At 43.2% G+C, this 27,305-nt stretch overlaps 2 protein-coding genes across 11 annotated transcripts in view; one reads left to right on the forward strand and one right to left on the reverse strand.

Annotated features, from left to right (window-relative positions):
• Nucleotides 1-20,674, forward strand: part of dnm3a (dynamin 3a) — a 37,467-nt gene extending 16,793 nt beyond the window's left edge. For 3 of the 10 annotated variants that reach the window (XM_034313595.2, XM_034313594.2, XM_053242063.1), the window contains 7 exons: nt 3,131-3,240; nt 6,505-6,616; nt 7,809-7,973; nt 14,411-14,646; nt 15,228-15,431; nt 17,748-17,813; nt 20,056-20,674. In XM_034313595.2, coding sequence (XP_034169486.1) covers nt 3,131-3,240; nt 6,505-6,616; nt 7,809-7,973; nt 14,411-14,646; nt 15,228-15,431; nt 17,748-17,813; nt 20,056-20,137 — 975 coding nt within the window. In that variant the 3' untranslated portion in view covers nt 20,138-20,674. Of the gene's footprint in view, nt 1-3,130; nt 3,241-6,504; nt 6,617-7,808; nt 7,984-14,410; nt 14,647-15,227; nt 15,432-16,700; nt 17,727-17,747; nt 17,814-19,848 lie in introns of those variants that run through there. The other 7 variants (XR_004580099.2, XM_034313597.2, XM_026944665.3 and 4 more) reach the window with 7 other exon arrangements.
• Nucleotides 20,675-23,091: 2,417 nt separating this feature from the next.
• pigc (phosphatidylinositol glycan anchor biosynthesis, class C) lies at nt 23,092-26,176 on the reverse strand. The gene is made up of 2 exons (XM_026944672.3): nt 25,890-26,176; nt 23,092-25,671 (listed from the first exon to the last, which is right to left on the reverse strand). The coding sequence occupies exon 2, from the start codon at nt 25,666-25,668 to the stop codon at nt 24,787-24,789; it is 882 nt and encodes a 293-aa protein (XP_026800473.1). The 5' UTR covers nt 25,669-25,671; nt 25,890-26,176; the 3' UTR covers nt 23,092-24,786.
• Between the last annotated feature and the right edge of the window lie 1,129 nt (nt 26,177-27,305).

Genomic DNA, 27,305 nt, shown 5'->3' on the forward strand with positions numbered 1-27,305 from the left:
TCTGTACCATTTAATTTTGTGCTGGAAAACTAATGTTTGGAATCTAAAATGTTTTTGTCCTGACTTGATAATGTAGAAATCATAAACTAAAAGTCTATAACAAAGTTTGTACTAAAAGAAAATAGGGTGCCTAAGACTTTTGCACAGTACTATATGTGTGTGTATATATATATATATATATATATATATATATATATATATATATATATATATATATATATATATATATATATAATATAGGTGTGTGTGTGTGTGTGTGTGTGTGTGCATGTGTGTGTGTGGACTTTGCATGTGTGTGTGCGTGTGTGTGTGTGTGTCAGAGCTGGTTCTACTCATACCAGACCATACCGGTTTTCCGTGCATGCAGTAGTGTGAGTTAATTTAGAGCTAATGAGACAGACACCTCGACAGGAACACGTAGACTCCATAGATGAAACGCTAAACTAAACCCACACTTACACTGCACACATTTCTATTAAGCTAGTATCAGCGATGCTTAATCAGAGTTATGCTGCATGTGCATCTGTGCAGTCATTGAAACCGCAGCAACTTATCAGTCTGATTGCTAAACACCAAACCACATCAGCGAATCCGCGATAACGCTTGGCCATTAGCATCGCAGTGATAGGAGATTAGACCGATTAGCAGACACAGTACAAACCTTCACTGTCAACAGAACCACTAAAGAAACATAAAGATTAAAAAAACTGCAATGCATGTCGCTTTGCGTTTCTCAGGTCATGGGTGCATGAGTGTATGTCTAGTGCACATAAGCGTAGCCAATCCATGCACAGTCTAACCAATGTGCAGACTACTGTACACCAGTATGATCCTGAACAGGTAGTCTGAACACTGGGATGACGGAGCAGGAGATAGTTCCATCCCTTCCTGTCACTTTCTCTCTTTCTCTCTCTCTTTCTCTCTCTCTCTCTCTCTCTCTCTCTCGCTTCCTCATTTCTCTCTATCTACTCTATCGCTCAGCCCATTCTTGCTGGCTCAGACTTTCGCAGGAGGAGGTGGAAGATAAAAAATAAACAAGATAGAAATAGTCTCCTTTTTCCTCTCCATCTCTCAGTGGCTTCCCGACGTAGGGAAACAGGGAGGGCAGGGAGACGCACTCCGGAGCTCCGTTGTCAGTTTTGTCCCGTTCCTGTCTTTTGCTCTCTCTGAGTGTCGGAGACGCAGCGGTCCTGGAGTCGCCATGCATTTTCCTTGTCGCGTTGGTTGAGTATCCAGTCTTGACGTGGCACATTTCACTCCTGTAGCCGGCAGTCTGGCAGCGCATTTAGGGAAGGCATGGTGAAAAAAGAGCGAGAGAAGAACGAGGGAGAGCGGGCGGAGAATGGGAGAGAGGGAGACAGACAGAGAGAGAGAGAGAGAGAGAGAGAGAGGGAGGAACCTGCTGGCCATATAAGGGTTGATAGGACCCTGGGGGAATTGATTTTTTGGATCGTCTGTTGCTATCAAAAAAATTTTTTCTGACTTTCAATCCTTCGCTACGATGCTCTGCTGTCCACACCTCCGTCAGCAGTTCTCCAGTTCTCTCCTCTCCTCCCATATCTATCTTCTTTCTGTACCTCAAGTACTCTTCTGCAGTTTTCCTGCTCCATCTCTCTCTCTCTCTCCCACCCCCCCCCCCCCCCTCCCCCCCACTAAAGCGGTACCAGATGTTGTAGTTTTAACGCCAGCCCGTCATTTCTGACCTTTTTTTTCAACCTCTAAAAAACTCCAGCAGGAAGTGGGCCTCTGAAAGGGAAAAAAGAGAAAGTTATAGAGGGGTACAGACTAGGAGGGGTGCAGGGAGTGAGTGAAAGTGGAAGAGGGAAAAAAAAGAAGAAGAGCAAGAGGGTTAGAAGCAAAGGGCACAGGATGTGACTAAGTCTTAGCTGATCTCTTTTTTTTCTTCCTTTAATTTATATTGTGTATTTGCTCTGTGAAATCACAATCAGTCTCAATCCTCGCTTCTGTCTGTGAGTCTTGCGCCTTCGGTTCTTGTCGTTCTCTCCGTCTCTGCAACTTCTCCGCTGCACCGTTATTCACAGTGTAATCCAAGCCGTTTCCTGAGACCCCAGCCCCTCCTGGACAGAAGGAGGGGGAGAGCGCGAGAGGGGGAAGCTGCCCCCTCTTTTTGAGAAATGTTGTGTTTTAGAGGCTCAGGCCGAATAATGACTTCCACATGTGGGCCTTCTCTTTCTATCTTTCAATCCCCCTTTCATTCTTTTTCTCTCCCTCCCAAGCCTCTTGCCAGTCACTGAAAATCTTGCAGCATCCCTAAGTGCTCGGTCTTTCAGTAAGCTCCCCTCCAGCTATGCTAACTCTGATTACATGGATAAAGATCACACCAGCTCTGTGACTCTTTAGGACCAGCGCGACGCTGCTTTTGGGCTGTTATTAGAGCTGATTGGTGTTAAACATAAAATTGCGGCATCTGTTAAACGATCTCACATGATTCCATTTGATTCAAGTTGTGTAATTTGTGTGTTTAGAGGTTTTGGTTTTCAAAGGCAGAAATAATCAAGAAAAATTCCTTCGGCAAATTCCAATGCCCACATGACCTCGACCTCTCCAATCATACAGGAGTTCTCTCGCTTTTTTTAAACTTTCTGGCAGCAATTATATTCAGTGGGTTTTCCACTGACTGAAATGTTTTTATTTTATAATTTATTTGTACGCTTTTGATTATGCTGTCAGTTAATAATCTTGACTCTTTATTCATATATCATTTTCAGTTTACATTCAGTGAAAAGACGCCGAGTGCATTTAGCACACTAATATAACCTGGACAACACAAGCTAATCACAGACGCGTTAGCTTAGTTAGTCAGCATAGCTGTTGAATGAATTTCTGCCCTGTTTATGCATCATCTTTTCAAGCTCCGGTCACTAAAACGCTTTGTGGTCAGAAGTCAGAAATATCAAGTAGGAACTTCCCACATCCGATTTTGTTTGGAATACAACCTTCCTTGAAAGTGGTTGATGTCAAATGATGGATTTTGCATGGAGCAGCTCTAGAGGCATGTAGGCTCGGTTATGGTTTAACAGTTTACGGGTGCGCTTGAGCCCAGCTTGAGATGGCCTCGTGTTTCAAAAGCCTCACCCTTGACTTCTGCCCTGTGTGCGACCCCCCACAGGAGAAGGAGAAGAAGTACATGCTGCCTCTGGACAACCTGAGAGTGCGCTATGTGGAGAAGACCTTCATGTCCAGCAAACATGTCTTTTCCATCTTTAACATAGAGCAGAGGTCAGTTGTGTATATACACACACACACACACACACACACACAGAAGAGGGGTTTATGTAGAGAGGGTTTACATTTGTGTGGTTGTCAGAAATTATCAGGCTGCAGACTGGGAACTGGAGACACAGCTAGTTACAGACAAACCACACTTTAGTGACTCACAACTCGGGACTCACACACCAAGCACAGTGTGTTTGTGTGTGTGTGTGTGTGTCTTGCCACTAATAAGAGGTCATGACACTCGCTCACAGCTGCACTGTGATTTATCATCAGGCGGTTATAAAATGGATTCAAATTTATAAGAAAACCCGTAAAACTCGACACACACTTTGACAAACGCTCCATCCCATTCTGAAACGGCCCAAGTATTACTAGTCACCCCGGTCCGTCTCTCCTGTGTGTGTCTGCGGTCCTCTGCTCACTGCCACGGTCTCTGCTCTTGCTGGTGGAATTTGTGCTCTGTTCTCCTGGCTGCTCTCTGCTTGGGAGTTTCCCGGCCATTTATTACGCTAGACACAAACTGGGAGCACAGTAGATTTAGAAGTGGTGGACACAGCATATATACATACACACACACACACACACACACACATACACACGTCAACATTCAAGTGCCAAATTTTTAGATTCACATTAATATGAGGGATTTACACTAATGCAAAAGCAACCGCATGCTATACACTTCCTCTCACGCACCCACCCACCCACACACACACGCACGGGCAGTGCTGTAGGACCCACTGACACATTCCTGGCTAGTGTCTATCCCCCTTTCCCTCTCCCTCTCTGAGATTCTTTCCTAAAAAACACAGCTCCGTTTCTGATTGTGGGTGTGGCTGGAACTAATTAGACTTAGACTTAATTAGAGGGATTGCTATGTAAGCAAACACAAATCCACTCTGATTACCTCGCATAATCTTTCATAAATGCACACACACTTAGCAAACTGGTTGCACTCCACGTAATTTGCACTCTTAGGCATGTCACCGATCTTTTCCTTTCTTTCAGTGTATGGTTTTCTGAACAGAACATCTCTACTTACTTGTCAAGGAAGCTGTAATGTACTGCCTAACACCCGCCCCCACACACACAGACACACACAGACACACACACACAGTGTCTATCTCTGAGCCAAAGGTGATGTCTGGGGGCAGACGTCACTCTGTCAGGGAAGTCACTGGGGATTTTGGGACACTGGAAAACACACTCCAAAAAAAAACTCAGACTAAAACAGATACATAGTGACTCACACAGCCAAACTCTTTCACACATATAGTACTAAAATGCTTTTGAAATAATGTTAAACGTTATGAGAAGGGACAAAGAGCATGTCGAGTGTGCAGCATCGACTCCACCATTATGCCACTGGTGTAAGAAAGACGGAGTGTGTGTGTGTGTGTGGTGTGTGTGTGTGAGTGCTCATTTGGCTCTCATGTGTGATGGCATGTAGCCTGTACGGCTCTGGTTGTGGTCAGAATAGGGCTCAGCTTCAGAGAAAGCAGCGCGATCCGGAAATGGTGCAGAACATTTTCCTTGGCTAATCACGGATTGTTTTGTTGATTTTGCCCATAGTAACACATTTTTTAGATGCATTTTGAAGTTTTGGTAACTCAGACCTATAGAGTGTGTCAACACGGTGTGTAACAGTGCACATCCGTCTCTGTCATGCTCAAATGGTTATGAAAAAAACAAATTGTGTAGGCATTTTAAGTGATACAAGTTAAGTAGTAGTCAATTACACATAACACCACTTGTGCTTGACAGAACAATGGCTTGTAGCTAAACATCATGAGTTATATGGGAATGTGGCTTTGTGATGTGTGGTTTTTGAAGAATAATTTTGGTGTACAAAAAAAACAACAGTTGTATTGTATGTTTGAATACAAGTACTGACCAGAGAACATGGAAGAAACGCAACTGAACACAAGGAGAAAATGTAAACCTCCACATAGCGATCAGGATCAAACCAGGGACCCTTGAGCTGTGAGGCAGCAATGCTACCCACTGTGCTATTGTGCCACTATATTGCCATACCTGCTAGGAGAAATTCATCCTGTACTCATCCAAGAATGATTGCAGTCATACCAGATAACCTTGTAACAATCTCTCACCTGTGTTCATCCTCTTAAATGTTTTAAATCTTCATGTTAGCTCTGAAAAAACTGCAATAGAAAGTAAAAGAATGTATGAGCATATTCTAATGTATGCTATGTACATGCTCATACATTCATTTACATTCTGTTGCAGTTTTTTCAGAGCTAACATGAAGATTTAAAACATTTAAAAGGATGAACACCGGTTCCTGAGTGGCACAAAAGTGCTTCCTTGTCATCAAGAGACTGCGTGTTTGAATTCCAATGATGCCACAGTCATCCGTGGTGGGAATGGCATCCTCTCTCCCCTGTCAGTGTCTGTGAGCTCATGTATGTGGAAGAGGGTGGATAGCACTTTCCTCCGAGTGTGTTACACTGCCCTGTGATGCAGCATGCTTGCTTCTTGTGGTTCAGAGGAAGCATGTGTTCATTTTCACCCTCCCTGGTTGGTATCTGTTGTATGATAGGGAAGAGCTTAAAGGTGGGTGGGAATTGGCAGGTGACCAACTTTGGAAGAAAAATGAGATAAATTACAAAAAAAAAAGGATTAACACGTTTTAGAAGTATTTTTAGGGATTTTTATCTCAGTGCAAAATGTACCTGGTGTGTGTGTGTGTATGTGTTGTATGCGCCTGCTGTTAGCTCGTGCCCAGGCTTTGTGTAAATTTGTGATGCTGGTATGAGGTGCAGCCAGAAACGGACCCATGTTGTGGAGCAGCCTGACAGCCTCTCGCCCCACAGGCGCAACAAAGCCGAACAACAGGCTGTGCAAACAGGGTGGGTGGGGGGGGTTGTGTTGAGGGTGAGGGTGGGTGGGATGGGGCACAAAAAGAGGAAGAAACAACACAGTCATTAGGGGGAATGTGGAACAGATGGAGGGAGCTGGACTCCAGATTACTGAGCTATGCCGGCAAGAGACAGAGACTTGAGAGGTGACAGCGAGTAAGGAGGAAAAGTATAGATGGTAAAAGGGTACAGCAAGGAGACGTTCCAAATAAAGCCAGAGTATTAAGAAAGGATATGAAAATGTGAATAAAAGGCTAGTATGGGTGTCAGATAGAGCCCTGAAAGATGCCAGTTGTACTGAGTGACCTTCTGAGTTGGCTGTTTGTAAGTGTGTGTGCTGTCATGACCAATGTGCTTGTGTGTATATATGTGCTTGTTGCTGCTATAGGAACGTATATAAGGACTACAGGCATCTGGAGCTCGCCTGTGACACACAGGAGGAGGCAGACAGCTGGAAGGCCTCGTTGCTGCGTGCTGGAGTCTATCCTGAGAAAACAACAGTAAGACAACAGTATCTGCAACCTGTACTGCTGTACAGCACTCACCTGTAGTGTATACACACTGTACACTGTCTACTGTTCAGGTGGATAGCATTGAAAACATAGCCCATTGGTCTGAACTACGCTATACTGCTTTACTCCTGGCATATAATATAGCCTGTTCTATCTATCCTCATATACCCAACACATCTCCACCTTATATATCCACTACTAACCTGTTTGTCTTCAGCTACACTTTTAAAGCAGCACATGACTACCCTCGATACCAAATCTCTATCAAAAGAGTAGTGCAAAATGTTTTATTCTAGTTTGAAACATTTTAGATTAACAGTATATACTTAAGGCCTGTTGTGTAACTCAGATGTTTTCTTGCGTTTTGATTTGGCAGGATCCAGTAAGACTTCGCTCTCGCGTTCTAGTTTGGGACTTAACCTTTTTCCCAGAGTGTTTCTGAGCATGTGTTTTCTTTCAGAGTCGTTTTTTTTTTCTGAACATTTGTACTTTTTCTGTTCACTTTCTCAGAGTTTTCTCTCTGAGTGTGTGAATATGTCTGTCGTCTCTCTGAGATTGTTCAAGTCTAAGGGCAGGAGTCCTTTCCCTGAATGTGTAGGAGACTCCTCTAAAGTGTCTGTATGTGTCCTGTATGTGAGTGTGTATCGCTTGCTCTGCCACTTGGCCAGCAGGCTTCAGCCTCTCTACCGGCTGCTCCACCATCAGCAGGCCGCCTGCATTCCTCAGCTCTTGTGTCACTGTGTTGAGGAGAGGAGAGGGGAAAGAGGGGCGTTAATGTCTGTTTCTAATCAGCCCCCTCTCTTTTTACCCTCTTTCTCCATCTCCATCTCTCCCTCTCTCTAGTTCTTTCTCTCACTCTTTTTTCTCTGATGTGGTGGAACTTGCTGAGTGATATTAGAGTTCTGTCAGGGTTCCCCATAACTTGTTTTGACACAAATCTATAGAACAAACCCCTCCCTGTCCCTGGATGTATTATTTCCTTCTGTTTCTTTCTCTCATTCTTTTATTCTCTCTCTTATAATCTCGAACAACCTTGTGGCTAATGTCTTGTACTCTGATTCTATTTATTGCTCTTATAACTATGGTTTCTTCATTCTTTCCATCTTTCCCACATTTATCTCTCTCTGTCTCTCTCTCTCTGTCTCTCTCTCTCTTTCTCTTTTCCCCTCTCTTTTGTCAGGCGGATGGTGAGAGCTCAGTGCTGGATGAGAACTTATCCATGGACCCGCAGCTGGAGAGGCAGGTGGAGACCATCCGCAATCTGGTGGACTCTTACATGAGCATTGTCTACAAGAGCATCCGAGACCTGATTCCCAAAACCATCATGCACCTGATGATCAACAACGTCAGTGATGGTTATGCATTTCCTCTCTCAGCCTAAAATCAAATATTAAAGCATTGTTAAATTATTTGCAAGTAAATGGACTCTACAAGATTTTAAACTGTTCATATCCTAGTCACTTAAAATAGTTTTTCTCAATGGTTAACCGCTGTCTAGTCAGAACAGTTTTAAAGCAATGCTTCTGATACTGTGGAAGCATGTTTTAATTATGACAACCATAAATAATAATTAGGCATATGTTTACCATCCAAACTACATATATCATATTCAACCTGGCAGTGTCCTCTCACTATGTTGGATGTAACCGAATACAAATACATTACTTAGATTGAACAGATAACGCGTCCTAAACAAGTACAAATACTGATACAGACAGAAGGTGGAGTATAGGGGAGGGTTGCCAAGTTTCAGCAAAATTCCCACTACGACTACAACTTACAAACCGCAAAAAACAAACTAGCCACAAATATTCAGAAACAGAAAAACATAAACGCATTGTTCTTCTTTTTCTCAGTCATTTCACAGGAAAGTGAACAGTGGTGTGCATTTGCAGTAAATACACTATGTGAACTGAAGTATCTGGACACCTGACCATCACACCCATATGTGCTTCTTCCCCATACTGTTGCCACAAAGTTGAAAGCACACAATTGTATAGAGTGTCTTTGTATGCTGTAACTAAGAGACCCAAACATGTTACAGCATGATGATGCCCTTGTGCACAAAGCGAGCTCCATATAGACATGGTTTGCTAAAGGTGTGTAAGAACTCGGGTGTCCTGCACAGAGCCCTGACCTCAACCCCACTGAACAGCTTTGGGATGAACTGGAACACCGACTGAACCCCAGACCTCCTCACCAACATCAGTGCATGACCTCACTAAAGCTCTTGTAGCTGAATGATCACAAATCCCCACAGAGACGCTCCAAAATGTAGTGGAAAGCCTTCCCAGGAGAGTGGAGCTTATTAAAACAGCAGAGGGGGAATAAATACTAAATACGATGTTCAACAAGTACATATGGGTGTGATGGTCAAGTGTCCACAAACTTTTGGCCTTATAGTGTATCTGCACTAGGTTGGAAATTGAACACTGAACCTGCTCATGGGAAATAGAGGTTTGTGATACTAAGAGAAGATGCACTGTTTGGTTTTAGCCCAACCTAAACACTGCGTTATTGAGCTCCCCCTCGCGCCAAGCACCAAATGCAAAAGCATTCAGCACACTTAAGCAACCGGCAGCGTGACAGCGCGGGCTTTCAGGTTATGTCTTTGTTTGTGTAGCCGTGTGTTTTTGTTTTGGGTTTCTGTCCTGTCTCCGCCCCTGTATTGTTAGTGGATGTTTCCCCTCACATTTTGACTTGTTGCCTGTTTCTTGATACTTGTGTTTGTTTTGCCTAGTTATGCCTGTTTGCTGATCGCCTGACCCTGTGCCTGTTTTTCACTACGTGTTTGGTCTTCATTTTTGGATTCGTCTGCCTGCCTCTGAATAAACGCTTTATACTGCAATTGCATCCGTCTGCACTCGCATTACATGACAGAATACTGCGCCTACAACATGAATGCAGCAGGAAGGCTAGAGGGGAGCTATGCCGGGATCACCATGCTGGCGTTCATTTCAGTCCACTTTCCCCAGTGGATTTTCATGTACCCCCCGGATCGACGACCTTTTTAAAGGATTCCTGGTCGGTGGATGGAGCTTCTGGTCGCCAAGGGAACCATGGTCCTAGGAAGCGTGGCTGAGTTCATTTGTAATGGGGTAATGGGGGTAACTTTTGCTTCAATCTTGAAAATTTTTTGGGGAGGGCCAGCCTGTTGGAGGAACCCGTTCGACCATTCACCAGCTACCATGAAGAGGCCAACGTGGCGGCCTCCCCTGTAGAGCTCCAGCCTGAGACCAACGGAGTGGTCTCCCCTGCCGAGCTCCAGCCAGAAGCCGACGTGGCGGCCTCACCTCCAGAGCTCCAGCCTGAGACCAACGAGGTGGTCTTCTCTTCAGAACGCCAGCCAGAGGCCAACGGGGCGATGTCCTCTTCAGAGCTCCAGCCAAAGGCTGACGTGGTGGCCTCACCTCCAGAGCTCCAGCTTGAGACCAACGAGGTCGTCTCCCCTACTAATCGCCAGCCAGAGGCCGACATGGCGGCCTCACATTCAGAGCTCCAGCCTGAGACCAACGAGGTGGTCTCCTCTTCAGAGCTCCAGCCAAAGGTCAGTGTGATGACCTCACCTCCAGAGCTCCAGCCAAAGGCCAACATGGTGGCCTCACCTTCAGAGCTCCAGCCTGAGACCAACAGGTGGTCTTGCCTACTGAGCTCCTGCCAGAGGCCGACGGCGCAGCCTCCTACACCATGCTTCTGCCTGAGGTTGACGGCACGGTCTCCTACAGGATGCTCCTGCCTGAGGCCAACGGGGCAGCCTCCCATGCCCTGCTCACTCCCGAGGCTAACAGCACGGCCTCCCACTCCCTGCTCATGCCCGAGGTCGACGGCGCGGCCTCCCACGCCCTGCTCACGCTTGAGGCCAATGGTGCGGCCTCCCATGCCCTGCTCATGCCTGCTCGACAGTTCACCAGCTACTACGAAGAGGCCAACGTGGCAGTCAACGTTGTGGCCTCCTCTGTAGAGCTCCAGCCTGAGACCAACGAGGCGGCCTCACCTTGAGAGCTCCAGCCTGAGACCAACGAGGTGGTCTCCTCCAGAGCTCCAGCCAGAGGCCGACATGGCGGCCTCACCTCCAGACATGGAGGCCTCACCTCCAGAGCTCCAGTCTGAGACTAACAAAGTGGTCTCCCCTGTCGAGCTCCAGCCAGAGGCCGATGTGGTGGCCTCACCTCCAGAGCTCCAGCCTGAGACCAACGAGGTGGTCTCCCCTGCAGAGCTCCAGCCAGAGGCCGATGTGGCAGCCTCACCTTCAGAGCTCCAGCCTGAGACCAACGAGGTCATCTCCCCTTCAGAGCTCCAGCCAGAGTCCAACATGGCGGCCTCACATCCAGAGTTCCAGCCAGAGGTCAGCATGGTGGCCTAACCTCCAGAGCTCTAGCCGGAGGCCAACATGGAGGTCTCACCTCCAGAGCTCGAGCCAGAGGCCAACGTGGCAGCGTCACCTGCCGAGCTCCTGCCAGAGGCCAGCAGCGCAGACTCCCACACCTTGCTCATGCCCAAGGCCAATGGTGCAACATCCCACGCCCTGCTCATACCTGCTTGGCCGTTCACCAGCTACTATGAAGAGGCCAATGTGGTGGCCTCCCCTGTAGAGCTACAGCATGAGACCAACGTGGCAGCGTCACCTCCAGAGCTCCAGCCTGAGACCAACGAGCTGGTCTCCTCTTCAGAGCTCCAGCCAGAGGCCAACGTGGTGGCCTCACCTCCAGAGCTCCAGCCTGAGACCAACGAGGTGGTCTCCCCTGCCGAGCAGCAGCCAGAGGCCGACGTGTTGACCTCACCTCCAGAGCTTCAGCCTGAGACCAACGTGGTGGCCTCAGCTCCAGAGCTCCAGCCAGAAGCCAATGTGGCGTCCTCTCCTCTAGAGCTCCAGCCTGAGACTAACGAGGTAATCCCCTCTTCACAGCTCCAGCCAGAAGCCAATGTGGTGGCCTCACCTCCAGAGTTCCAGCCTGAGACCAACGAGGTGGTCTCCCCTGCCGAGCTCCAGCCAGAGGCCAATGTGGCGGCCTTACCTCCAGGGCTCCAGCCTGAGACCAACGTGGTGGCCTCAGCTCCAGAGCTTCAGCCAGAGGCCAATGTGGCAGCTTCACCTCCAGAGCTTCAGCCTGAGACCAACGAGGTGGTCTGGCCTACCGAGCTCCTCTTTAGAGTGGTCTCCTCTTCAGAGCTCCAGCCAGAGGTAGACATGGCGGCCTCACCTTCAGACATGAAGGCCTCACATTCAGAGCTCCAGAGCTCCAGGCCAATGTGGAGGCCCCTGGCACCTGCCCCGGCCAGCTTGTCATTGACCCACTGCCTGCTTCCTGCCAATATGCCCCATGTCTGCTTCTCAGTTGGAGAGTCCAACAGGAGAGACAATGCTTGCCTCGAGACTTTGGGTCTTTGGTGGACATTTTGCCCGAAGCTGCGGGACCGCCACGGGAGAGCTTTTCTAGGCACTTTGGGAGAAGCATCCTTGGAGGGGGAATCTGTCAGCGCTCAGCACGCTTAAGCAACCGGCAGCGCAACAGCGTGCGATTCCGGGTTACGTCTTTGTATGTGTTGCCATGTGTGTTTTTGTTTGTTTGGTTTCTGTCCTGTCTCCGCCCCCGTTTCCGCCCCCGTTATTGGATATTTCCCTTCACGTGTCATGATCAATCTCACCTGTTCCCAGTTTGCCCTTGATTAGTTTGTATATTTATACTCCCCGTGTGTCTTCACGCAGTATTGTTCAGCGTTTCGCCGCCTGACTTTACCTAGCCGTTTTGTTCTTTGTGTTAGTTCCGGTTTTTGACTTCTTGCTTGTGTCTCGATTCTCGTGTTTGTTTTGCCTAGTTATGCCTGTTTGCTGATTGCCTGACCCTGTGCCTGTTTCTCACTACGTGTTTGCGCTTCATTTTTGGATTTGTCTGCCTATCTCTCAATAAACGCTCTATACTGCAATTGCACCGTCTGCACTCGCGTTACATGACATATAGTAGATTCTGATAGCATGTCCAGTGAACCTTTCTGACTTTTCTGGAACATAACAATCTCAAAAAATTTTATTAGATAGCTATCTTCAAGTGTAACCTAAATAACATTTTCTTGATTTGGGATTTAGGATTCTTGATTTGCACTGAAGTTAGGTTACTCAGTTACGTTAAACAGACGATAGAAAGCTGTATTGTTATAATGTGTGAATTTTTCAAGCAGTACTGATTTTTTTTTTTTCAGTGTTTTCCAAGGCATAGTGGTAGGGTTAACCAAAAAAACCCAAAAAATATAGACCACACTCACTTCTAAAACCAGAATCAAAATACGAATATTTTGAATAGTAAACAGATTGAGATACAAATACAGATAATGGCATTGTGTTACACCCCTACTATGCTGAGACTCATAGCTAAGAGCTGTAAAAATAACAAAGAATAATCTTTGCCCACTTCACATGTCTGCTTAACCTGAGCTCCATGCAAGAACCAAGAACCAAAAAATAGTCAATGTCATGCCCAATGTCAGTGTTAATAAGTGAAGAATAAAACACAATTGGGCATGCTGTTACAGGAAAATGATCAACAATGGGTGATGTGATATATTATTACCCGAAGTTGATATTTTCCAATAGCAGCACTTCAATTCCTACAGTTTAATTCCTCTTATATCACAGCAATGCTAAGAATTTTTATTTATTAAGAAATGTCATGTCATACTTTTTACTTATTTATAGTCACATTTACTGGTGCAGAATATCCACAAAACAAGTTACTTCCTAACATTATAGCTGCTATAAACCATCAGTCCCTCTCCAGCCACTCAATCTTCTCTCCTTTGAAGCTGCAGCTTCTCATGTTACTAAGAAGTTCTCTAAGATCATTTTACCTCTTTTTTTTTGCAACATAGTTGAGTGTTGCCTGGTTCATGCATAAAGTTTGTGCCTTTCATGACACATGATTAGACTTACCATGCTCATGAAACTTCTCCCTTCTCTGTAAACATAGTCAGGCGTGCAAGACGCATGGTAACGCACATGGTACAGTAACACGGGTATTTTCAAAATGTGGATATGTGATTTTTAGGCTGTAAATTCTTTAGGCTTCTGAGAATACAAAGACAAATTGCTCAGTTGTTTGCTTTAGTGGTGAGTGCCCCATTATTATGCTAATTGACTAGGTCCACAGTTCCAGATTGTATTTGGGTGTTGGATGGTAGCAGCTGATTGTGTGGTTTAAAGTGAAGAGTGTGTATAGAATTTCAGCAAAGCGCAAATGTTATACAAGTGATGAAAGGTCAAATGTCTGAAATAGTTTTTCTTCAATAGCTTCCTTCCTGTCATAAAAAGAGGTTACTTACACCTTCACGGTCAGGAACGCAAGACCCATTTTCATCACTATCTACAATTTTTGCCATCAATCCATCCATCTATCCTCATTTCATTCTTGTTAGTCCGATATCCCAAGAACGAGTAGGTGAATGTTTGTGGGATTATATGGAATTATCATCGTAACAGATGAACTGATTAGATATTGGAATAGATCCAAACAGGGTCAAGGTCACAGCAAAGTTAAATGTCTGAAATTGTTCTTCTTCAGTAGCTTCCTTCACATTTGAAATATAATTTAAGAGTTACTGTGGCATACAAATTAGTGAAAAGAATGATTAGATGTTGATTAAATGATGTTGGCGATGGAGGCATTCCTGTCAACACCATTGGCGTTGAGCTTGAATTGTTATTGCTTCTTTCATTCTTTCATTTCTTTTCTCTCTCTTTTCACTTTGTTTCCCATTATCCCTACTTATTTTTCTCTCTTTTTCCCACAGGTGAAAGAGTTTATCCACTCAGAGCTGCTGGCTCAGCTCTACTCTACAGGAGACCATTCGGCTCTGATGACCGAGTCCCCCGAGCAGGCTGTGCACAGAGAGCACGTGTTGCGGACTCACTCAGCCCTGAAGGAGGCGTTGTCCATTCTCAGTGAAATCTCCACCTCTACCCTGTCCACCTTGCTCTCAGCCCCTGTAGAAGGTCCCAGGCTACAGTCCAGCATCATTAACCGCGGGTAGGATATAGTCCTGGAGCCAATAGATTTTGAAGTAGTTAAGCAGTTTGTTTAAATCATATCATGTGGCAAATTAAAATCTAGATCTGGATGGTTTGGATAATTAAAACAGTTTGGTATAGGCCAATCTTTTATTATTTTATTTATTATTAAGGAATAATAAATACATAAATAAGTGAAGTAGGGAAGGGTTTTTTGTGTGGAAAGTTCAATAATCTACAAAGAACACCAACAGGAAGCTTCTGTTTTGGTTTATTGCTGTAGAAGTCAAATGCAGTTGGATGAAGTGCCAGTTGTGTTTTTTATCCTCATAATATTCCATTACAAAAAAAAAATACAGTATTAGCAGACAAAAAAAAACAAACAAAAAAAAACAAGGAGAATCAATACGTCCCTAAAAGACTAGGGTTAAATCACACCAAAGCATGGCAAGGGACATGGGAAAATAAGAAAACACATCATTAACAATAACGTTGCATGGAGACAAGCAAGAATGCAGCAAAACAAGAGACAATTTATACAAGACATTACGGACGTTCTTAAGGCAAAACATTCTAAGCAATTAGCTTTCTCTCTCTCAGCTCTCCATCAGTCCTCTGTGCTCCTAAGAAGACTTCGTCTTGTCCTGGTCCTCCGACTCGCGGTCCTGCTCCTCCTGCCCCTCCTGCTACTCCTGTCCTTCTTCTCCCATCTCGTTCTGCTCCTTCTGTCCCCAAAGGCCTGAAAAACAAAGACTCCCCTCAGACACTGACACGCCCCAACCGATCCGCTCCCAGCATTCCCAGGTAATGAATTTCTGAGCACTCAGATAAGTCATGCTTTCTGCATCAGGTCTAGGCGCAGGAGGAACCCTACAGGACACAACTTTAAACTGTAAATTTATGAAAATAAATGGTGCTAGCTGTTTAGGGCTTACATACAGTATTTACTTAAGCACGTTAATGTTTACTAAAGCGTCCAAACAAATCAGTTTAGTAGACCAACAACACCTTAACTACTTTTTTAAAAAATTTGTTAATTTATCTAAATTTACCAGAAAGGCACAAATGAAAACATAAAAGTTTTGATTGCATAAGTATTTGCCCCCAATGCTGTTAAACCCTTGAATTAGTTCTTATGGCAGGACATGGTTACAGTGTCAAAGGGTTTGGTCACTAATGAAGAATTACATCTCATTGGCACATTTTTTTAATAGCTGAGCTTATTGCTCTATTTTGCCCCCTAGTGGAATAACAGAGACTAGGAAAGGAGTGTCTCTAGTCGCGACTACACTCTGAAAGAAACGGGTTCAAAAAGTTTATTTGGATGGTTCTAGCTTACCAAAGGGCTTAAACCTGGAATGTTTTGTGAATAAAAAAATCCTCTTATTAACATGTGAAAAAATGGCCGTAGTTAACTAATTCTAGTTTTTTTTTAATCATGTAACATCAAGACTTGTGCAATAAGATCTGCTGTGGCTTGTTGCATCCACTCACAAGTATTTATGTAAATTATTTAGCAGAAGACAGCTCATCAAGAACGGGAAGAGTTTTTACAGACTTTCAGAGATTTGTTTTACATTATTTATTATCCCTGACCCGATTAGTGACGCCATGACATGGCTTATTAAAAAAAGAAAGCAATGAAAACAGATTGTTTAAAGACGACTGGACAGAGATTGATGCGTTTAAAGTTCAAAACACTGTTCAGAGTCTAAAGTTATAATGTTGAAGCGCCACTGCGAAACAAAACCACGTATTTTTGGTAGTCATGGACTAATATTTAATGGTTAAGCATTAAAAGGTAACTTTTGTCACCATTCAGTCGTGTTAGTCGCTTATTCAGACATTCGTAAGCAAGGAATTTGATGCAGCTGGACTTTCACAAATTTTATTTTGCTCTTTTTTTATGAGTGTACTCCATAGTCCACTTGATTTGGAATGATTAAAATGTTACTCAGCACATACGTTTGGGTATGGATTCTACTCCCAGCTTTAAAACATGGTCAGAAATTATGTCTAGACCAAGCACATGTTTGGGAACTCTGCATACTCACTCTTTATTCCCATCTGCAGCCTGAAATGATATCCATCATCTATGACAGCTAGCTCACGGGGATTTGTTCGTGTTTTCTGAGAACCACCTTCAGTCTTCAGCATACGTACTCCATCCCTCTGCAGTACACCTGAATAAACTAATCAAGGTCTGACGGCAGTGTACGCTGTAACGGTTAGGGCCCCATGACTAAACCCTGGCAGAACTGCCTCCTGTACGATATACAGTATATCGTGCATTCTACAAAGCATGAGTTACCGACTTTTACTGCCTATAAATTCCAGCGCTGGATGTGTGTGCATGAACTGTGCTTAATAGCTTCAGAAGTCAGTCATATTTACTGTGTGTGCCAAATGTTCAAATAAAAATTGCAGCACAGCACAGACAATTGTGTTTCCTTTACATGTTCTGAGAAAAGCATAGCATGCTGTTTCTTGGATGAACATTCAGTATTATGCTCAAAGGACTCTCTGCAATGAGAGTGAAATATGAGGCTACCTATCTGCACGTCTAAAAATTTCTACCGTACCAGTTAATGTTCCCATAACTATAATACTGGCTCAGAGACACTGTTGGCTCCATGCACAGATTTATAACCAGAAAACTGTTTATGTTCATAAATCAAAAGAAAAAAAAAACAACAAAAGAAAAAGAAAACACTCTCAAACACACACTCACACACACACAGATATTTGTCTTACTATCCTTGTGAGGACCTTCCATTGACAACTTACTACTCTTACCTCAATAACAGAAAAGGAAACATTTTGACTCTTTTAGATTTTGTTTAAAAGCTGTTTTTCTCATGGGGATGAGTCAAATGTCCCCACATGGACAAAACTGTCAGATATTCCTATCATTGTGGGGACATGTGGTCCCCATGAAGTTATAAAAACATGTACACACACACACACACACACACACACACACACACACACACACACACACACGAATTAAGATGCCGGCACAGTGAGGACAGAGGTTACTTGAGCTGGGTGGGGGTCTACTGGAAAATGTGTTTTTCATATTTCTTCTTTTTTTTTTTTTTTTTTTTTTCCAACATTCAGTACAGACTGCCTCCATCCCCTTCCCCCTCTCATTCGCTGGATGGCGGAATCCAGTCAGCACCAGCTGTAAATAAACACTTCTCATATTTCGTGTAGTTATAGAACTGTTTTATGTGGGTTTTCGAAGTGTTCTGTGATTAGTTAATAAGCCAGTAAAGCTGTGTACTCACAGTTTGTTAGAGCATTCGGGGGAGTGTGAGGATTACTTGCTGTGTTCTACATGGCCATGATGTCTGCTCTCCAGTTTGGATGTCACTGACCCAAGTCTTTCTCACTGCTACACTGTTTCCCTGCTTTAGTTTCTTCACTTTCTCTATTTTTCACTTTGGCTGTCCTTTCGTTTGCTTTCTGCCTCATTACCTCTATGCTCCAAAATGGGTCGTTTTGGACCTCCACCCTTTTTCAACTGCTTTTTCTCAGCCACCCAAATCCCCCTTTTTCTCTCTCACTTCTCACTTTTTCCTTGCTCCATCATACATTCCAGCTCTCGAGCTTCTCTCTCACCCCCACCCTTATATGCCCTTATTTTGCTCTCTTAATTTCTTTTGCAGTACTAGTGTATATACAAATTACACACCCTCTGCAGTGTGGCTTCTCTCGTTTGGTTCCTCAATTCTCTAATGCTTAATGATCTTTTTAATGGCATTCTCAGTTAAGAGCCAATGATCTTCACTGTGATATATTTAAATAAGAACGATCAAACGAGCTAATATAAGCACTCTTGTATAAGGTTATTATAAGGTTATTTCATATGCACTGACTCGAAATCTAATGATTTTGCAATTACTATCAAATAGAAGCACACTTACCAACTAATTACTTCATTTTTCTAACGGTAGACTTAAAGCTAAAACTCTAATGATGCTCAGATTCAAGTTCCTGTTCACACAATTAGCACTAATTGACTATATAATACGGAGTTATAGAAGAGAAATGATTTATAATCGCACTATCTGGTGTCACCCAGATGAGGATGGGGTCCCTTTTGAGTCTGGTTCCTCTCAAGTTTTCTTCCTCATGTCATCTCAGGGAGTTTTTCCTCAACACTGGCTTGCTCATTAGGGATAAATTAAAATTTTTGATTTCAATTTTATATCCGGATTTCTGTAAAGCTGCTTTGTGACAGTGTCCATTGTTAAACGAGCTATATAAACAAAACTGAATTGTATAACCCAATAAGAGATACTATATAATAGCCCCTGTATTATCTCTCCCTCCAAAATAAACCTTTGGTATTTCCAGACTGTTAAATCTGTTTGTCCATTTTAAGCTTTGTTTTGCTTTCTTTTCCATCATCTCCATCTTTTCTCTCGATTGTCCTGGTCTCGCCGCAGATCAGGAAAAATAAAAGCCACTCTCTCCTCATTCCCATCTCAAAAAACATCTCCCTCTGCCAGCTCCATTAGAGAGCGAGATTCCTGAATCTCCACAGGGATCTTTCCTGGATTTGCGGTGCAGGAACACTGCACACACACACACACACACATACACACACACACACGCAGTTTCTCTCTCACACTCACTGACAGCCCACATTGCCTTAGGCATTTATGGCAGCTCATGCCAATTTGGTGTCACAGCCCTGACTGAGGAATTATTAAGGGATAACAATATTATTCCAGCAGTCTTTTTTTTTCCACACACTTCTTCAAAAATCACCCTCAGAAGGAAAGAATTGAGAAAAGGCGAATATATTAGATTTGTAGTTGAATTATATGGTTTTTTTCCCCCTCAAATGATGAGAACTCTCAGTGGATAGATTTGTCATTAGCTACATTCATTTTGGCTAGCTAATCAGAAGCTAGTATCTAATAATACCTCAGGTCTTATGGAGAGAATTGGATGGTGTTATCTGATGTAACATTAGATTTTCAGTCATGGGTTTGTGGTGTCTGGCATTCATTTATAGTTTACCCTTATGTAAATATTGAAGGAGTTAACATTATTGCAACTTCAGTCATTAAACAGAGCTATGATTGTCAACGAAGTGTGTTTAGAGTAATTTTGGCAGACATTTTAAGCTCTCCTTTACAAAAAATGTTTAAATTCAACAAAAACACATGCAGAGACCTAAGCTAGAATGCCTGAATGTTTGTGCAAGATTGGGAGCTTCCTGAAATGACCGCGAACACGACTGACAGGCAAGTGGAGACGCCTCCTCGTCCTGATTGGTCAGTGCCTGGAGAATGTGTTTTATTGTGTTTTATTGAAAAATTCCACAATGTAAGAAGAGCTACTATTACAAAAAAGTCGTACGCTGACCCCAATATCAGTGATTTCTGACACTCTGTTTGTGTTTGTGTTTCAGGAGACAGCCACCAGCAGTGCCTTCCCAAAAGCCACACGAGCACGAGAGAATCCCAAACACAAAAGGGACAAGGACTGAGTGAGACTTCTTTCACTTCTGCCAAAAACACACTGAGTGTTTGGCCCAACTTTTCTTTAATGAGGGTTTAGAGGTGGTACACTTGGGTTGTATCCAAACCCACCTTCTAATGTACTTAATATTCTGTAAAAATAGCAATAGAGAAGCTCAGCTGGTTTTCACTACACTGGTCATATGTTAGTATGCGTTTTCTGCTGTAGCCTGAAGTCGACCACCTCTAATGCCACACCCTTACTCTTAAACATGGTTCTAGATGAGCTGACATAAAGTACAAACTCAGTGAGTCTGATGCCTCGGTTTGTCACTGGTGAGCAATATTCTGCAATATGTTTCATTCACTATGTTGTTTATTCTATACTTGCAGTCAGACTTACTGAAGCCTGTCTTGTTCTGCATAAAAGTCTTCATCTGTTTGCTTTACGTGTTGAATATTCTGGTGTGCGTACGTGATTGGGAGAGAGAATGTGTGTGAGTGTATGTCTAAAGTGCTCATTTTTGTAAATAATGCCAGAGCTTATTAAAAAGGAACATACTATACATATACATGAAGTCGATTTTCATTCCAACCTCTTCCAAAAAGAAAGGTTCACAAAGTTTTGGAGTCATTTCCCATCTTCAGTAACTGTTTTATCCTGGTCAGGGTTGTCAGGGTTGTGGTGGATCTGGAGTCTAAACTATTAACACTCATCGGAAGGCAGATGAGATGCCAATCCGTGACAGGACATCATGCACCTTAGTGATGACCCTGGAGCTGTGAGGTGGCAACCGACACGCTGCATCAACACTGACACTGTCACCAAGCCACCCAGACTCATCTCTCTCTGATTAATGGCAACACTACATATCATCCCTGACAGTTAAGCTGGGAGACTGACACTGTCTTTTCCTTTATCTCCTGAGTGATCGTCCAATGTGACATTGTTGGAATCAGTGTGTAAAATGGTATGAAGAGTATTTGTCTAGTTGCTGCTAATAACCACCACACACCCAACCACAGCAGACCTGAAGGCACCACTGACCTCTAGTGGGCTTTTAACTACTTTGCACCTACTATGGACAAAATGAGGAAGACACTTCAAATTTAAGAACAGTAATATAAAGATAAAAAATTTATATAAAGAATTTAATTCCACCCCACCCCCACCCCCACCCCACCCCCAAATTTTCTTCCCAATTTAGTCTATCATATAATAGCTACCAACCAGAGGGGGTGAAGGCTATCATGTGCTTCCTCTGAGACATCTGAAGTCAGCTAACCACATGTTTTTAAAACTGCTACTCATGCTGCATCACAGGGCTGTGTAATACACTCGGAAAAAAGCCCTATCCATACATGATCTCGCAGAGACTCATGATTGGCTACTGTCGCTGTGATTGACAGGGGAGAGAATATACCATCCCTCCCCCAGAAAACGTGGCCAGTTTTGCTCCCTTGGGCTCCTGGCAACAAATGGCTGTGGCATTGTCAGAATTTGAACTCATTGAATCACCTTTTTTTAAGTCATTTAACCATTTTACTCCTGACTTTATCATTCATTTATTCATTCATTCATTCCTAGTCAGGGTCGTGGTGGATCCAGGGCCTATTCCGAATAGGATGCCAGTCCATCGAAAGGCACCATGCACACACACACATACACTGATGCCTGGGGGCAGTTTAGCATAGCCAGTCTGCTTTCTGCATGTTTTTTGGACAGCGGGAGGAAACCAGAGAACCCTGAGGATGTATGCATACACAGGAAGAATGTAGCGAAGTAACTCGGGATCGAACAAGGACCCTGGAGCTGTGAGGCTGTAATTTTAAGTTAATTTTTTCGAAATGTTATTGTCCGATATAGTGGACAGTAGACTATGATGCCTTTAGTTCAGGGTAGTTCTTTGAAAACCCAGTGCATCAGAGCAAAAAATACTGAGTGTAAATTTATAGAGTGCACATAAAGTGACAGTAATTGAAATCACCTTTATGCTATGATGACATTTCTATCCTGATACAGGAGACAGAATTCCAGAATGACAAATCTCCCATCTACAGGCAATGAGTGCATTCGCATTCAAATTCACATTCTTGGAGGTCACCACATCTCTACTCAACTGAATTGAACACCTATGGGTGATTTTGGAGCAAGGTGTTAGACAGCGCTCTCCACCTCCAGACAGTTAGACAGGTATCTCCGATTGTGTCTCTTTAGCCATGGTTCCATCAGAGTTGCTCGCTACTAATTTTATTCCTCAAAAATAAATATTGCTCAAAATTCTCAAAATAAACATGACACATGGTATCTGTGATTAAACAGCATACAAGTACTACATCCCAATTCACCTGCTATCCGTCTTAAATAGTATCCGAGATTAGAATTAGTGTGTCCAAACATGTAGTATGTTGAAATGAGTATCTTTGCATGAGGGAGGAGGAGTTTTGTGATGGTTTGCTTTGCCAAAGTCAACCTGCAAGCATGGCGGACACGTGTAACGTTGGTGATGCATCTTTAGTATTTAAGTGTAAGAATTAAATGTTAAGCACTTACCAAAGTTTTTTATTGTCACATAAGATTAATGGTTGGATATTGTGTAAAAAGAGTACCATGTTTATCTTGTAGGGTCAGATGTCGAGACCAAGCACCTAATAAAATGGTGCATAGCAAATGACAAAAAAAAAGAAATAACAATGTTCTCTTCTGTTACATGACGTGTTAATATGTCCCAGTACTCAAATGTATGTGCTTTTTCTTCACAAAAGGAGTACATTCTTTTGGTGCATAGTATAAGTAGGTAAATTGGGACGCAGCAAGAGATTTTATGTTTCAATGTTGCCCTCGTTTAACAATTTACAAGCTGGTAACAATGACATATATATATATATATGTATATATATATATATGTATGTATATATATATATATATATATGTATGTATATATATATATATATATATCTCAGTAGATATTGTGACAGGGGTTTAAAATGTCTCTGACGCACTCTAGTGGCTGGCCATAGTACAATCTCTAACCAAACCCATTCCCATGTTAGTGGAGAAAACAAGCCAATTTTACATTTTAAGTCACATCTCCAAAAATGATTTTCAAGAACAGTGTTCTGTTGTTTTTACATGTTCCCCTGACCTTGCTATCTTTTCCTTATGATAAATGCATTTTATCAGAGTGATTTGATGATAATTAAAAGGGCGTTGTTAATAATGTGATTGACAGTTTTTTTCAGGGATGAGCTGAAATGAGTCCAGTCGCATTAACATGCGTAAGCTTTATAACACACCCATGACGCTCTTACTGAGACTACAGCCCAGTGAACCTCTTTTGACATCTTTGCATCAGAGATTTAAAGTGTTGACAACTTTGACATTTCTGTAGAAAAGCCAAGTCTTGTTCTATCACGTCAAATTGAAAGAACAAGCTGTGAACATTCTGTGAACATTCTGTTCATTTAGGTAGCTAGGTTAGTGAGCCACTCCCTTTTTAAACATACTCCTTGATACAGAATGAGAGCATAAAAGAGCTCACTTCTCCACCATTCAGGTGAGTAACTTATGGAACGCGGTGATGTTTTCCTCAAAAAAAAAAAAAAAAAAATGTTGTACTGATTGGACATGATGAATTAGATAACGTCAGCTAGCTAGCAAATGGTAGCTCAGTCAGTCGTGACACAAAGCTTTAAAATCTTCCCAACACTCACCTGAAGTTCTCAGTGAGAGTACAGCCCATGACGATTTTCAATTCGAACAAATTTAGGCTTCAGAAGCACACGATGGGAGTAAATGACACCATGTTGTCTTTTCATATATACAGTCATTCACTGCTATACATGACAAGGCAGTCCTCGGTATAATATTAATAAGTAAGTAATAAGTAATAATAATAAATAAGTGTGTATTCACATATTTTTCTGCTCATTTTCATTTTTTTCATCTCTCTGTCAGAACATGTACACTAGGTGTGGCTTCTCAGGCTAGAACCATCACAGTCAACGTAATGGTTGGACCCAAAGACTATCATCTCTCTTCATACTAACAGCACTCCTCTACCAATCCTGCTATCTTTTCTTTCATCCCTCCATCATCACAGCATAGACAGCTCTTCACTGTGATACCTGAATTTTCAAGCTAGACCCAGCAAACTGGTACAGCCTTCATTCCTCCGTTTTCCCTAAACGATGTCTCTAATTATTCAGGTAGAAGAATCTTTGGCTCTAGATAAACTCTTACCATTTTTTCAAAGCTGCATCATGTTCTTGTTCTTTTGGATGTTTGGTTAAAAGACTCACTTTGTTGTGATCTTGAATACATAATCTTTATTATATGTACAATAAATAAAACATTTATTAACGGTATTAATCATATTTCCAAGTAGTTTAGTAGCTTTTTAATAACACATTTTAAAAAATACTGCTCCAGTTATCACTTGTAAGTTATGCCTTGTGTTATTTAGAACTTTAGTGAATAAACTAGTAGTTGTTTCATAAACTGAGCAGTCCATTCCTAAAGTTGTGCTTTTCCCTGAGATTTAATGTAAAAGTGCCAAACATACAAGATGAGCAGCCCTTTTGCATCAGCGCCCAAAACAGGCAGTGTACAATTATAAAGACATATTTATGGTTTAATATATAGGCTAAACAAGGCCCATCCTGTGACATCCACATTCATGTCAACTCAGAAAGCGGGACAGGTCCTCTCTGATCTCGGCCTCGTCCCACGGCCCGTGGATGTTGTCTTTGTGCCTCTGTAGACGCACCAGCAGCAGCGGACACACTAACGTTAGTACTACTAGAGCTAGAAACAGGAGAAGAGCTCCAGCGGGCCACAAAGTACTAACACCTACGACTCCACACACACACACCATCCCGGCTGCCCAGGGGAAAGTCCACTCAGCCGCGTGTCTCAGTCTCTGCAGCAGACACGGCCAGAGTGCAAAGATGAGCAGGGCGCAGCTCAGCATGGCAAAGGTGTGCAGGGTCCCGGGCAGGCGCGATGCCAAGCACACAGAGGCAAAGAGCGCTGCGTTGAGCGAAAGGCTGCCTGGCAGGCTCGGCTGTGTGTAGGGGAAAGACACCAGGTGTGCCATAAGCATGCCAGCGGACATGGCGTACACAGTATCCGTGCTCACCGACTCAGTCAGCGTCTTGAGCACTGGCGAGAAACCGAAGGTAAAGGCCATGAACACGGCAGCGCTCTGCAGGTCTGCGCAGCGCGTTCGCTCTCGGCAGGTTCCTCCTCCCAGAGCCTCGTACAGCATGTATCCCAGCACTGAACATCCCAGGCCAGTCCAAAGCAGCGCCGAAGGACCCACATCTCCCTGCTCCATGTAGGACCACAGCGTCAGGAACAGCGCCACGCATGAGAGCTGCTGAGAGACCAGCCCGGCTTCTCGAACCACTGCCCAGTAGCTGTACTGACGCACTCTGATGTTGCGTCGAAGCTCCTCTAGGAAGCGGCGGTCCACGTAGTTGTCAGGGAAGGGCTGGCGTTCATACAGCACTTTACGCCATGGCACAGCTGGAGTAGCTCCTGCATCGCTGTCTGCGCCCATTGCCTGCAAATGACATGCAGTACAGAGCTGAACACAGCTGAATCCCAGATCACTCCCTGATCCCTGATACACACTCAGTGATATATACGTGTATGAGTAACAGACACATTCCACAGCACACACAGTGCAGTGTACATGCATTAAGGAGCCATTTGGGGGAAAAGATTTGACAGGCAGGAACAGATAGAGGAAGTGTTACTGTTAGTGAGTGTTATCTCTACCTCTGCGGTGGGTTAATGAAGATTTACAGTGTAATCCGCTGACACTTCGCCATGTTGACAGGAGTCCTGGAGGAGGAAAAGGCGCATTTCCTCTTTCGCTTTTCATAGAAACCGCTTTCCCTTTGTCGCAGGTTGATTACGTCACTACAACACTTACACAAGACATATTACAAAGCTAACGAGCAATTAATTTGTTTTTAAAAAAAAAAATCCCTCACGGGACCAGGTCCTGTTCCTCCAGCTCTGATTAAACCTCCGAATTCCCGGAAGTGACGCTTACTGAAAACAGGAAGAGCGCGCATGTGTAGTTATGCCCTCTGCTGAAAGAGGAAAGCATGAGCTGATGTCAGGGTGGAGGAAGGTGTGGAAAGTATTAAAGCTCATTCAGACAACTTTCTGTACACTTTGGACTGGGGAAAGATTTGTCATTCAGACTTTATACAAATATATTTCTAAATGACATTTGAGAAGTGTATATATTTCTCATTACAAATCACTGAAGACTTTTATACACAAAATATTTCATACACCTCATCCTAGTGGAAATATACTGCACTGTGTGGATATTTAAAGTAGGCTAGATATCAGTAAAGATCTTTTCAGCTCATGCAACAAAATGTGGACATCTATGCTACATATAAATCATAAGAATTAATCCAGAATATTTTTAAAAAGATGTTTTTGCCTTTACACTTTGGAAGACGGTTTCTTGTAATTGTTTCCCCCCAGTCTTTACAAGCATTTATTTATTTATTTATTTTAGAATAAATTGAAAGAGGACATGGAAAAATTGACAAATTGGGTCAGACAAAATTGAAAAAATTCATGAGAGATGAGAAAGAATACAGAGAGGACACTGTTTGTCAATGGACCAGAAGCACACTTCATCAGTGATGATGAATACACCTCTACCTCTGCAGCCACGTCTCCGTCTACATCTATGTCTGATTTTTGGACCAACAGACAGCACCTACAAAATCCACCACAAGAAGAAGACAAGGAGAGGCAGAAGATGAACAAAGACGCAGACTGTAACCTCTACAGCGTCACTGGGCCGTAAGTTCCAACAAATAGATGATACAGTCATAAACATATCTGATACACCTCTTTCTTTTGATTCGATTAGTGTGCTTTCCAAAGGCCTATCTTTTTGCCACACATTATAAAAATGAATTCAAAACAAAAGTTGACCTCTTTAAATTTTATAGGAGCCTTCATTTGAAGTTCTGATACCATTGCAATAATCTTACTAACATCTCTGGAGGCAGGATGGAGCGAACTACTTTCTGACCCAAATCCTAATTTTTGCCCCCAGTATCTAATCCCACTCTCACTGCCTTTCCTAGGAAAGTAGACTTTGATATGGAACAGATGTTTTCCACAGCCATTATAAAAGTCAGGAACAATTTGTCTGTA

The sequence above is a fragment of the Pangasianodon hypophthalmus genome, chromosome 19 (genome assembly GCF_027358585.1).
Source record: "Pangasianodon hypophthalmus isolate fPanHyp1 chromosome 19, fPanHyp1.pri, whole genome shotgun sequence".
Classification (NCBI taxonomy): Eukaryota; Metazoa; Chordata; class Actinopteri; order Siluriformes; family Pangasiidae; genus Pangasianodon; species Pangasianodon hypophthalmus.

Excerpts from the sequence above, each read along its gene's own strand:
- pigc (XM_026944672.3), bottom strand. The coding sequence starts at position 25,668 with ATGGGCGCAGACAGCGATGCAGGAGCTACTCCAGCTGTGCCATGGCGT.